Source organism: Pseudochaenichthys georgianus, chromosome 17, assembly GCF_902827115.2.
Source record: "Pseudochaenichthys georgianus chromosome 17, fPseGeo1.2, whole genome shotgun sequence".
Taxonomy (NCBI): domain Eukaryota; kingdom Metazoa; phylum Chordata; class Actinopteri; order Perciformes; family Channichthyidae; genus Pseudochaenichthys; species Pseudochaenichthys georgianus.
The window spans coordinates 2652695-2666666 of NC_047519.1; the positions used below are offsets into that span (position 1 = coordinate 2652695).

General features: G+C 42.3%; 1 protein-coding gene across 1 annotated transcript in view; it reads left to right on the forward strand.

Moving 5' to 3' along the window:
* The first annotated feature begins 608 nt into the window (after nucleotides 1-608).
* LOC117462360 (transcription termination factor 1-like) overlaps nucleotides 609-13972 on the forward strand; it is a 32031-nt gene continuing 18667 nt past the window's right edge. Inside the window, exons 1-7 of the mRNA XM_034104559.1 lie at nucleotides 609-817; nucleotides 1179-1361; nucleotides 1775-1899; nucleotides 2123-2308; nucleotides 3783-3861; nucleotides 12577-12701; nucleotides 13000-13219. Coding sequence (XP_033960450.1) covers nucleotides 1183-1361; nucleotides 1775-1899; nucleotides 2123-2308; nucleotides 3783-3861; nucleotides 12577-12701; nucleotides 13000-13219 — 914 coding nt within the window. The 5' untranslated portion in view covers nucleotides 609-817; nucleotides 1179-1182. The remainder of the gene's footprint in view (nucleotides 818-1178; nucleotides 1362-1774; nucleotides 1900-2122; nucleotides 2309-3782; nucleotides 3862-12576; nucleotides 12702-12999; nucleotides 13220-13972) is intronic.

Consider the following 13972-nt stretch of genomic DNA (forward strand, 5'->3'; position numbering starts at 1 on the left):
GGAAGAGTAGGTCAATCCTCTGCTGCCTGCCACAACACCAGGAGGAGAGGAGAAGGGAAGAGGAGGGAGGAAGAGGAGGTCAATCCTGCTGCTGCACAACACCAGGAGGAGAAGAAGAAAGAGTGGGAGAGGGCCGGGGAAGAGAGGGAAGAGAGAGGTCCAATCCTGCCTGCTGCACCAACACCAGGAGGAGAAGAACGAAGAAGAGGGAGGGGGGGAGGAGGAAGGAAGAGGGTATGGTCAATCCTGCTGCTGCACAACACCAGGAGGAGAAGAAGAAGAAGAGGGGGGGGGGGAGGAGGAAGAGGAGGTCAATCCTGCTGCTGCACAACACCAGGAGGAGGAGAAGAAGAAGAAGAAGAAGAAGAGGGGGGGGGGAGGAGGAAGAGGAGGTCAATCCTGCTGCTGCACAACACCAGGAGGAGAAAAGAAGGAAGAAGAGCGGCGCGGGGCCCCCGGCAGGAGGAACGAGGACCGGTCAATTCCTGACTGCTGCACAAACACCAGGAGGAGAAGAAGCAAGAAGAAGAAGAAGAGAAGAAGCAGAGATGGGGGGGGGGGAGGAGGAGGAGGGAGGGAGGAACGGGAACGGGAAGAGGGTCCAATCCTGCTGCTGCACAACACCAGGAGGAGGAGAAGAAGAAGAAGAAGAGGGGGGGGGAGGAGGAAGAGGAGGTCAATCCTGCTGCTGCACAACACCAGGAGGAGAGAAGAAGAAGAAGAAGAGGGGGGGGGGGGGGGAGGAAGAGGAGGTCAATCCTGCTGCTGCACAACACCAGGAGGAGAAGAAGAAGAAGAGGAGGGAGGAACGAGAGCAGTGAGTTATTATTAATATTATGTTAATTAAAGTGTGTGTGTGTGTGTGTGTGTGTGTGTTGTGTGTGTGTGTTTGTTTTGTGTTCAATGTGGTGTGCTGTGAATGTGTGTGGGTTTTGTGTGTGTGTGTGCAGGTGTGTGTTGTGTGGTGTGTGTGATTTTGTTGTGTGTGTGTCCTGTGTGTGTGTTGTGTGTGTGTGTGTGCTGTGTGTGTCCTGTCTCTGTGATGTAGTGGTGTGTTGTGTGTGTGTTTGTACGTTGTGGTGTTGTGTGTGTGTGTGTGTAGATGAAGTGTGTAGATTTGCTTTGGGTCTTTGAGTACCATGAAAAGCATTTTATTATGACTTTAATATTATTATTAGCACCATGCAAACCAGCCACACCAAGAAGAGGAGGAGGGAGGAGGTCAGTGCTCTTGTTGCTGCACACCACCAGGAGGAGAAGAAGAGGACAAAGAAAGATCTTCTGGTAGTAAAGGAGGAGAAGAAGAAGAAGAAACAGATGAAGAAGACAAGCAGCACAGCAACAGCAGCACAAAAACAGCAGTGAGTTATTATCATAATTATTATGCTATTAACAGTGTACCTCCTGTTATACTTCCTGTTGTACTTCCTGTTGTACCTCCTGTTATACTTCCTGTTGTACTTCCTGTTGTACCTCCTGTTATACTTCCTGTTGTACCTCCTGTTATACTTCCTGTTGTACCTCATGTTGTACTTCCTGTTATACTTCCTGTTGTACCTCCTGTTATACTTCCTGTTGTACTTCCTGTTGTACCTCCTGTTATACTTCCTGTTGTACCTCATGTTGTACCTCATGTTGTACTTCCTGTTGTACCTCCTGTTATACTTCCTGTTGTACCTCATGTTGTACTTCCTGTTGTACCTCCTGTTATACTTCCTGTTGTACCTCATGTTGTACTTCCTGTTGAACTTCTTCTTGTCATTTCTGTTTTCAGGCTGGACTGGGAACTGGTGGAGGAGATGCAGAAGTTTGTTCCAGACATCAAGAATAAATGTGACGCTGTGATCAGAAAAATGCTGAAATACGACCTGTCCCGCTTCAAAGCCTTCCATCAGCAAGGTGTGTGTGTGTGTGTGTGTGTGTGTGTGTGTGTGTGTGTGTGTGTGTGTGTGTGTGTGTGTGTGTGTGTGTGTGTGTGTGTGTGTGTGTGTGTGTGTGTGTGTGTGTGTGTGTGTGTGTGTGTGTGTGTGTGTGTGTGTGTGTGTGTGTGTGTGTGTGTGTGTGTGTGTGTGTGTGTGTGTGTGTGTGTGTGTGTGTGTTAATATGTGCAGTTTGTGTGCAGGTGTGTGTCTCCGCTCCGGCCGCTGCTCTCATCAGGAAAACGAGCAAATAAGAAAGAACATGGCAGACTTCCTGTCTCTGACAAGTGTCAGCTCGGCCAATCTGCTGCTGTTCCCACGCAGATACAAGGACCAGGAAGTGGAGATCAGAAAACTGAGAGCACGACATCACTTCCTAGAGAGGATCGGTACGCACACAGACACTAAGTTGTATTTTATATTTACACACATTCACAGACACACATATATATATATATATATATATATATATATATATATACCATCATCAGCAGTGTTTCCCCTAGGTTTACTGCTTTGGGGGGGTGCTGCCTGCGCAGGGGGGGGGCATTGGGATATATATCTTTAGTCCTCTGGCGCAGAGAGAGGAGCTGTGGATTATTGTTATTGATTAGTGCATCAGTGTTTCTTCGGGTCAAAAACACTAAACTCACAACTTAAAATGAAAGCGTTTAGTTTATTTAATAAAAGAGCACATGTTCAATGTGAAAAGTGACAGTAGTTATAGATTATTTGCAATTTGGTGCTATATATATATTGAAGAAAAAACAATTGTAATTGGCGCTCTGTTGACAGTGGTAGGGGAAACACTGGGGCTGGGCAAGTTAACGTGTTATTCTTCAGTTAACGCATTCATTAATTAACGACAACAATTATTTTATCGCTCATTAACAGTTTATTTAATGCATATTTATATTTTGAAAGTCCGTTGCTCCCTGGCTCTGAAAACATACAGACAAACCATGGGGGGGGGGGGCACGCTCGTGAACTGTTGGCGCCGGTGTTCTGCCGTGTTAGGCATGCCCACTGCACCTCGCGGGAGCGCGCTCAGCGTAAAGCTAATACTCACAGACATTTCAATGATTTGTACGGCAAAGTTAGGTTTGGAAACTATATCATATCCTTTTTGGCGGGCGTTCATAACACGGCATCGCACCGGAGCCTTGCTGCGGGGAAACTTTGGCGCTATTCTGAGTTTGTTCTAATCTGTCAAAATGACGGATTGCTTTCAGATTTTTCGGTATATATATAATATATATATATATATATATTTGGTTAACGCGGGGACAGAAACATGGACAAAGGTACCGAACTCTTACATGGACATTTGACATCTCTTCAGAGGGTGGAGATGATAGAACCAGAGTTATTTGTAACCACTTCAAAGTTGAAAATCTTATCTCTGGACTCTGAGGGCAACTTCTATAAATAACTAGATAACACGTTAAAGCCCTGGCAGAGGCAAATAGCTTTGATTTGATTACATTAATTTATGTTGAAGTTGAGATTTACAAGAAATATTTTAACTGCTACTGTTTAAAAGCACCTTACTGTTTAAAGTGTTTGCAAACCAACCATGTTTAATCATTGCCCAGCAACTGCACTGACACGCTGAATCCCGTGAGTAGAAAGACTGTATTCTTTCTGGGGGGAAAAGGCTTTGTTGAGGATTTTCAAACAGAGAAATATACATCTACTTTGGTTATTTTTGGACTTTCTTTCCCATGAACTGTCTTTTGCGTCCTTTTATATTAGGCCTGTACATACAGGATATCTAAATATACGTATATATTTAATATATTTGTTAAATATACATATATAGTTATATATATATATAACTAACTCTACTCTCTGTCCGTCCAGCTGAGGGGATTCCTCGCTCTTTTCATCAGGTCTACACCAGAGCCAGGAAGATGTTTGATGACCGGAACTACAATGGGAGGTTAGTGATAAGAAACCAGAACACCGTCAGTTGTTGTGTTCGCCTTGTGATAGTTTGACTTTTAGTTTTGATGTTTGATCATTTTATTTAGGGGGTGTTTTTTTTAAATCACAGTCAAAACTGCACAAAGGTGCATATGATTTACAGTACACCCCCCAACACTGACGGAACATATTTAGTATTTATATTTAAATCTCGCACCATAAAAGCGAAACCCTCAAACCACAAATACAAAATAAATCAAAAAGTCCACTTTTGGTTTTCAAATGGTTCACAAAGGACAGTTCATTTATTAAAAGAAAGTCCAAAATAACTAGGGTAGATGTATATTTCTTAGGGCTGTCAGTCGATTAAAATATTTAATCGCGATTAATCGCATGGTGTCCAAAGTTAATCGCGAATTAATCACACATTTTGTATCTGTTCTAAATGTAACTTTTCAAGTTTTTAATACTCTTATCAACATATGAGTGGACAAATATGCTTTATGCAAATGTTTGTTTATTATCATTGGAACAATGACAAATATTCTCCTGAATATTCTCAACACAACAACCTGGAACCTCTCTCTCTCTCTCTCTCTCTCTTACACTCCCTCTCTCTCACACACACTCTCTCCCAACCCTGTGTACTTCTCTGCACTGAGCCAGTTGCTCAAACAGACAAGCCTGTTTACAGTTGTCGGCAAAATGCTGCTCCTCTGTCTTCATCTTCAGTCAAAGCATGAGACTGAAGTTCCCACAGGGGTCAAAATAATGCGCTGTGATGTGCAGTCGACACGTTGGATACGATCCGAATTATCTCACACAGCCCCTCGTCCTCCACAGTGTTAATTGTCCTGCAAGCTGTAGCCACCGCCACCCATTTAGCTATCGCTGATGTAAGCTTGCTGCTCTTAGACGCCGTGTCCAGGCGTCTCCCCGGCAAACTTTCAAGCGTGGTCTGCCGCAAGCGAGCGGCAGGAGCGGGCTGTCAGCATCAGCTGTGTGCTTGGCTTGCTGTTTAAAACACATTTTCTTGTATCCATATCTCTCGCTAGAATCTCCCACCATCCAACTAACAACAACAACAACAACGTCAAGCCTTTGGGCTCTGAAACTACGGGGCGGGCCGAGGACAAATACACATGCGTTAATCGCACGTTAAAATAATATATATATATATAATTAAATCGATGTTTTGTTTGTTTTATCTGAGTGTTCCAGGGTATTCTCTGAATACCTTGAAGGCCCTGACGGTTCGCCACTGGTTCTTACTACACAGACTTTTTACATCTCTTACAGCAGAGTCATCCACAATCAGAGTTTCAGGCCCAGTCGTTTAATGTCCAGGAGCTGCTGCTCGAAGTTTTCAGAAAAGAGAACTAGAAAATGCATTTCCTGCAGAAAATGCATTTCCTGCAGAAAATGCGTGCGAATGCTGTAAACTGTGAACATTTATGGCTGAATTTAGCTGAAAATGCAGAAAAATCTGAATATGTTATTAGCTGAATGGTAGCTGCTTTTAGCTAAAGAAATGCAGAAAAAGCTTAATATTTAAAGGAAAAGGTTTAAAAAGGGTATAAACAACAACATGTATAGCCTTGATGTCCTGAAATAGCTGAATAATGTAATAGTTGAATGGGTTCTGCAGCTGAAAATAGGCTGAAGGAGTTAAATATCAGATGTAAGTAGTAGTGAATGAATTTGTATTAAGATGAGAAAAGAAAGTAAAAAGGCTTGGGAAAGCAGCAGAATATTTTGACTGTAAACTTTTGAACTAACTTGATGGTGAATTATCTGTCGCCATGGCAATGGCATTTGATGACACCCCATAATACGCTTAGATGTGTTGATGGCTGCATCGTTACCAAACCTGTGAAGTTTTGGGCCATTTCGAGTATTTTCACTGAAGCTATGAGAAAACCGTGTTTCATGATGAGCATTGTGTTGCCATGGCAACAACATTTGAATAAATCTCCAAACTGTCCCGTAAATGTCTTCATGGCTGCACTGTTAGCACACATGTGAAGTTTGAGCACTTTTTCAACATTTTCATAGGAGTTACATTACTCTCTCTCTTCTCTTGATCATTCATCATCGGTGTGTGTGTGTGTGTGTGTGTGTGTGTGTGTGTGTGTGTGTGTGTGTGTGTGTGTGTGTGAGAGAGAGAGAGAGTGTGGGTGTCTGTCTGTCTGTCTGTCTGTCTGTCTGTCTGTCTGTCAGAGAGAGAGAGAGAGAGAGAGAGAGAGAGAGAGAGAGAGAGAGAGGAGAGGAGAGGAGAGATGGAGAGAGAGAGAGAAGTAGAGAGAGCTATAGATTTAGGAGTATATAGATAGATCGAGAATAGAGAGCATCAGAGAGAGAGTATCGGGGTAGCGCATACGCTCGCAGATAGATAGCTCGATCTAGTATAGATGATCGAGCTCAGCGCTCTTGATGATGTTCACTCCACGTTTGTGTTGGCTCCCAATCTGCGCAGCAACCCATATGACACCAACTGCAGCACTGAGTCCCATAAGAATGCATTGAGGATTATATCTGACAATTTTGTCACCTGTTAAAAAACTATGTCTCTTATCAAAAAATGAGCAGACCGTGAGCATCAGGGAACCCCAATGAACTGATATATGTATTTTTTGGGGTTTTGTGTGTACAATGTGGAGATGGGAGCAGTTTGTCTAAAGCAGGGGTAGCCAACACGGTGCCCGCGGACACTTAGTCGCCCGCAGGGGCAACGTGAGTCGCCCGCCGGGCATGTTCTAAAAATAGCTCGCCAAGCAAATCCAAAATGTATAAAATACACAAAACAAAAAAGGAAATAAACGAAACCTAAATCATAGCAAACTCTATCTACTTACTACAACTCTATAACACCCCACCCCCACAATGAATATCGACCAATCACGTTCTTGTTTGATTTGCGGGACCAGCGTTGCAGTCGGGAAGAAAACCAATTTGTCACCTCCCCGCTGATTTTCCTTCTGGCAGAATCTACACTACACATCAGCCCCATTGAACACAGCCTATCATGCCAGTCTGTACAACACATGAGGGGCAGAGTTTTACTCTGTGTGTTGTAACTTATATATTTATTGCACTTGACGCACACACACGCATGGCGTAATTTCCACTGGGGACATGTCCCCCGCACTTTTCGAAATCACCTTTGTGTCCCCACTTTACAAATATGTTATTATATTTTTTAACGCAATCCGTCATCGCCACGGAGGAGCACACAGCCTTTGTGAGCGAGACAGAGAGAGTGAGCGAGCTAGGGAGGGAGGGAGGGAGAGAGAGAGACAGAGAGAGACAGCGAGACGGAGAGAGAGACGGAGAGAAAGAGAGCTAGGGAGAGCACACCTTCATCTATTTAATATAGATAAAGTAAGAAATAATTCCAATGTGTACTATACGACAGTAAAAAAAACTGTTTAAAAGGGGAGTGGTTAGTAAAATAAGCATAAAGAAAAAGAAAGAATGCTAATAGGTAACATAAGATAAGAATAAACAAGTTTAAATGATTTGTTATTGGTTGTGATCATATTCTAAAGATGTTTGGATTATTTAAAATACAGCTCCCTTTCATCTGAGTGTTGAGAGCTGTATCCATTAATTCATGGTGTGCTCAAAGTGCACCAGATTGATGCATTTCACTTCAACATTTAAAAAAAAAAATCTTCCATGCATGCTCATGAGGCGGTGAGGACCCCCCTAGAGGAGGTGAGATCCACCCCCAAATAAAGCAGGTTAAATTAATTAAATTGCAAACATTTTGTTTTAGTAAACACTGCAAACGGGTCCCACAGACCCAAACAGCACACAAAGGTTAAAGGTCAGCATATAATAATGTTAAAATGTGCTAAATATATACACTGCAAAAAACAAAAAAAAAGGAGTAAAAGTAGCCCTCGACTTGTTTTATTTTTTGAAAGTAGCCCTCACCCTAAAAAAGGTTGGTGACCCCTGGTCTAAAGTGTACTTCTCTCTGCTCTGAAGAAAGATCCGGAACAATTTAACAAGGGAATCAATTGGGAGCTAGCTGGACTTTTTGTCACTTCATACCCTGAAGAGGCATTTTGTCTAATATTTTGTCTTAATTTTTTTTAATTTTCCAACCTAGGAGAGGTTTTCCTACGTTTTTCATGAAAAAATATGTCTGAGGAGTGTAGGGTTTGGGAAGTATGGCAAGTTTAAAACATTTTTGGGGGAGAATTTTGAGCTGTCCTGCACTCTGTTTTGAGATCAAAGCACTCTAGAGTTAACGAGCTGCTCCCATCCACTCTAATGTAAAAATCTGAAAAATGCCTCTCTACCAAGCTCCAAACTAAATTCAATATCTCAGAATGTTTAAAAGATATCAAAAGTAAAAGTCAAGCTGAAGGTCTTGTGGTCATTTGAAAGTTGGAATGAAGGGTCTGGCTGAAATTATGTGGAAGGAGATGCATTTGGCGCAAAGTGTAGGAAAACAGGATTTGAAGCCATCTCCCATTGACTTCAATGTTAAACAAATAGTTTAAAAAGCTGAATATTTCAAAAAGTATGAAATATTTTTGAAAAAGTTGAAGGTTTCTTATCAATTGCTGAAAAGGCTGAATAGTTTAATATTTGAATGGTTTCTGTAGCTGAAAGTAAGCTGAAGTTATGGAGAGCCAACATATTGGCTGAAATAATAAGGGGAAGAATACATATTTGAAGTACTATAGTGGAATGCTGCAAACAGCATTCGCACTAAATAGGAAAATCAGCATAAAAAAGTAAGCAGAGGCAAGAGCAAGCAGAAAAGCGTCTGCACTGTAAGAAAGCAGAGACGTGACCACCATTAGTGTGTATTGCGCTGCTCGTTAAGTCTAGAGTGCCTTGATCTCAAAACAGAGTGGAGGAGAGCTTGAAATTCGCCCCATATTTTTTTTTTTTAAACCTGCCATAACTCCCAAACCCTATACTCCTTGAACATCATTTTTCATGAAAAACTTAGGAAAACCTCTCCTACAGTGGCCCTGTCTCAGGTCGACTATTTTTATTTCCTCGCTACTCGGTCCTCGGTCTCACCGGAAGTTGATTTGTCTGCGCCATCTTGAGTACCGTCCCATGGCTCTTATTTCTGCCCGAGGAGCGATAATGCGATAATCGAGGAACCACCGATCCATCCTCCGATGAAATCCTCAGATACTCGCCCCCGCCCCAAAATCATATATGTTGCATTATTAAAACACATGAAACTCACGGGACTCACTCCTCAGTTTATACCTTGTTTTGTTTCAATGAATGTTAATCTAACTGGGTTTTGATAGATAACATATCTCTTTTTCTTCTCTCAATTATTTGTATTTCGATTGTGCACTCTAATCAATATTAATCAAACTATTGTTCGTTTATACATTTTAAGAATGGCGTTTATCTTTTTTGAGAATGAGTTCTTATTTTATTTAATGTATTTGGGTCTACAACAGATGATTTGTGTCAGTAAATGTGCACTAACAGAGGCGGGAGTGATTGTGAAAACAACGGGGACAGAGCTGGCTGCTGTCAGACGATCAGCTGTGCGGCGTCATCACAAACGGACGTCGCTTCACGTGACGCTCCGGATCAAAGGACGTCCCATTGCTCTTAAAACTCATTTCCCTGCTTCTCGTGGTTTCCTTGCGTCCCTCCATGCTTCCCTGGTGGGAGGGACTAGAGGCAGGGAAACGACGCAAATGAGGGAAGCAAGGATTTCATTTACACAAAATGCCTCTTGAGGGCATGAAGTGACAAAAACGTTCAACATGTCTCCATTAAGGCCCATTGTAAATTCAGCCTGATCTGTCCTCAGACCACCAGCTGCACACCTTTAGTAAATCTGCCAAAAATGCCACATTATTGACCCAAAAGTGCACAAAAAGCAGACTCCAACGCTCCTAACGGTCCTGACATGCTTCACGTGTTGACATTTCACTGAAAGCAGCTACCGTTTTTAAACTATAGTTAGAAATGTAAAAGGTTTATCTCTCATTCAGAACAATGAAACGTCTCTCCTTTCACAGCACATCTCCATGGAAACCTTTGATCTCTGGGCTCAAGTACACAGGTGTTTGATAACGTCCTCACCATGGTAACCTTTGATCTCTGGACTTACACACACAGGTGTTTGATAACGTTGTCACCTCAAACACCAACACACAGACTGTCTCAGCCTAATATTTTCTGTCTGATGGAGACTTCATACCATACTTGCCAACCTTGGTGCTAGTGCAGGGGTCTGCAACCTTTTTGACCAAAAGAGCCATTTCGCTCCTTTTTCCCAAAAAATGTTTTGTCTGGAGCCGCAAAACATATTTCATAGTTTTTTATTGTTATATCAGACAAAAACTACAGTTTTTTTGCATTTATTAGGCTATTTATTACATGATATAAAACTGTTAACCTCTAATAAGAAACAAAGAACTTTTATAAGGAGAATTAAAAATAATACACAGGCCTACTTTAAAATAAATTAAACACAACACTTGGGGAGTCCTCTGCACATTTGAAGGGGAAAAAAATATTATTAAATGGGCCCACTATGAAATAAATAAAACATATATCTTCACCCTAAAAGAGTTAAAGGTAAGAATGGAGAAACCAGCTCGAGTGCGCTAGAATTTGAAAGTACACAACCGGAAAAAATATGCCTCTTCCTTCAGACTTTCTCACAGAGTCCCTCCTCCAACACACACTAACGCACACATGACCAATGAGGGCACGATATAAGTTTGTGCCCAGATGGAAGGCTGACATGCAGGTAGGCCATCCAGTTATTTTAGCCGGGCCGGCTCAGATGATTGGTCGTGCTTTTTACAGTGCTACGGCTTCCAGAGATACATTTTTGTATGTATTTATTGTCAAAGCATTTAATATATTCATTGCTATCGGGACGTTAAGAGCATTCCATGGAATATAACAAAAAGTGTTTCCTGAAATAAATGACATACCCCATTGAATTATGACTGACGATCGTCAGCTGTCTTCCTCTCCCTCGTAAAGGCTGCACCACCGTTGACAACTTCTCTCTACATATCAAACATACCGGTAAACCAGCATCGTTTGCTGTGAAAGCAGACAACTCTGTCCACGCAGAATTAAATCCTGTGTTCCTCCGGTACTTTTCTTTGATTTATCCATAGTTCGCTCATCGAGCCGGGGGTCAGGTTATTCGCCTCCAAGAAAAGGCGCTCGCACGGGACCGGAGCAGGATGTGACGCATATTTTAGTTTACCTAATTAAAACCGTTTTGTTTTTTATTTATGGGTCACAGTATCACCTCAAAATACAACATACGAAACATTTTCAACCATGCAACAAAATATAAATAGTCCTACAGATACTTTTATTTTATTTCCTTCTTATTTTTGTCTAAGCTCAAGGGAGCCAGAGCAGAGGGCTTAAAGGGCCGCATGCGGCCCATGGGCCGCGGGTTGCCGACCCCTGTGCTAGTGGATCGCCGGAGCTGTTAGATTAACATTAACATGCTTATTGTAGTTGTAATGCCTTGCGGCCTGTAGCACCATCCTTGATGGAGCATACGTGCATACGCATACGTATGCGCACGTATGTGCATGGAGCATACGTGTGGGCTGGACCTGTATTTTACAGGAAAGGAGTGAGCAGAGGGTGGAGTTGTCAATTCTTGTTCTGTTTTCTGTGACTATCTTCCTCACCCTCTCAGACTTTCAGTTGTGCGTGCTACTAAAGAGACGCGCTACCATGGAAACCAAACAATGGTGTAGCTGTATTAAAGTCCGAGTGGAAACAGTCGTGAGTAAATCTGATTTTGTCAGAAATCGGGAGGAATATGACCCCGAGAGGAAACCGGGAGAGGGCTATGAAATCGGGAGTCTCCCGCGAAAATTGGGAGGGTTGGAAAGTATGCTTCATACTGACTTTAACATGTTCCACATATTTTATACATTATTGGTGACGTATGGTTTTAGTTCAAACGTATGCAGTTAAAATATTCTGCTGCTTTTCACTTTCTTTTCTCTTCTTAATACACATTCATTCACTACTACTTACATTTCATATCTAATTCCTTCAGCCTACTTTCAGCTACAGAAACCATTGAACTATTAAATGATTCAGCTATTTCAGGACATTGAGGCTATACATTTTATTTTTTATACCTTTTTTAAACCTTTTCTTTTAAATATTAAGCTTCTTCAGTTTAACATTTCACTTTCAAGTTTTCAACAAAGTCATTGCAATGCATTTGAGCTGTAACTTTTTTGCATTTCTCCGCTAAGTTCAGCAACACACTGACTTGGTTTTTGTAGCTAAAAGCAGCTACAGAGACCATTCAACCAATAAAATATTCAGCTTTTTCTGCATTTGTCCTCTTTTCAACGTAAGAGAGGTTTTCCTACAATTCAAGCATAAAATGATGTCCAAGGAGTTTAGTGTTTGGGAATTAAGGCGCATTTCAAGCTCTGCTGCATTCTAGCTGTGACATCGCACTCTAGGCTTAACAAGCTGCGCAATACACACTAATGTTAACATTTGAAGAAGGCCTCTCCAAACTAAGTTAAATATCTCAAAGTGTAAAAGATATCAACAATCTGAAAAAGATTTTAATAGCTGGAATTTTAAAGTTGGAATGAAGTCTCTAGCTGAAAGTATGTGGAAGGAGTAGTATTTGGCGCACAGTGTAGGTAAAAGAGGATTTGAAGGTTCCTCCCATTGAGTTACATTTTAAAAAAGAGGTGTGTGTGTGTGTCCTCAGGTTCTCGAAGGAGGAGGTGCGCTCTTTGATGAAGCTTCAGACTCTGCACGGGAACGACTGGTCAATGATTGCCGAGAAGATGGACCGCAGCACGTACTCCTTACAGAAACGCTTTGCTCACATCGGTCAGTCCTGGCCCGGTTATGGAGTTTCTGTTGGAACACACACACTGTTTACTAACTGTGTGTGTGTGTGTGTGTGTGTGTGTGTGTGTGTGTGTGTGTGTGTGTGTGTGTGTGTGTGTGTGTGTGTGTGTGTGTGTGTGTGTGTGTGTGTGTGTGTGTGTGTGTGTGTGTGTGTGTGTGTGTGTGTGTGTGTGTGTGTGTGTGTGTGTGTGTGTGTGTGTGTGTGTGTGTGTGTGTGTGTGTGTGTGTGTGTGTGTGTGTGTGTGTGTGTGTGTGTGTGTGTGTGTGGTGTGTCCAGCTGCAGGACGGGGTGTGTGGAGCGTAGAGGAGGAGTTCAGGTTGAAGCGGGCACTGAAGGCTCACCTGGAGGCTCTGGCTGGGGGTCCTGCTGGTTCTGAAGATTCTGCTGCTTCTGAAGGTCCTAGTTTAACCAGAGACCAGCTGTGTAACAACCTGCCCTGGGTGGAGACCAGCCAGCAGGTGGAGACCCGGTCCTGGACCCAGTGCCGCCTCAAGTGGTGAGTGTCCCATCAGCCCTGATTAATAATTTAATTCCAATAATAATTAAAGCAGCGTTGAGCGGGTCTTCGACGCTCCGCAGGCTGTTGTCCGCACTAGTGATGGGAATTCCGGCTGTTCTTGGTGAGCCGGATCATTTGGCTCGGCTCACCAAGAAGAGCCGGCTCTTTCGGCTCCCAAACGTCTCTTCAGTTTACCACATATTATACCTTTAAATTAAATCAAATGTAGCCCTGTTTTGACTAATGATTTATATGTGTACACATATATCACTTAAATTATTCAATACATCCTTTGTACTGAAGTATTCAAAAGTAAAAATTACATGTTTAATATAAATTATTTGCTGTGGCCAATTGTTTTCATTGCATTTACAGACCCGTGTAACTCTGATACCACCCAATGAATGCATTGACTTGCTTGTAGAACCACGCCACACAAAACAGATAGCAACACCTATAAAAACTATTTTTTTAAAAAGGGGCTACTGTATCAACCTATATAAAGTATATAAATATAGGTTTTTTTTCAAAATACCAAAAAGATCCTGCATTTTAGCCATGCCTCATTTCGCTCTATTTGCTCTTTCCAGCGCTGTTTTTGCAGGGGGCAGATTTTGTGAGCTGCAGCTGACCACGCCCCCCTGCAGGAGAGGGGAGCGTGCTCTGAGTGAGATCAGCTGCTAGGCTGCAGCGGGGAGAAGAGGGGGACAAAAAGAGATCTCCGTCCTCCGTGTTTTATTCTTATAGAAG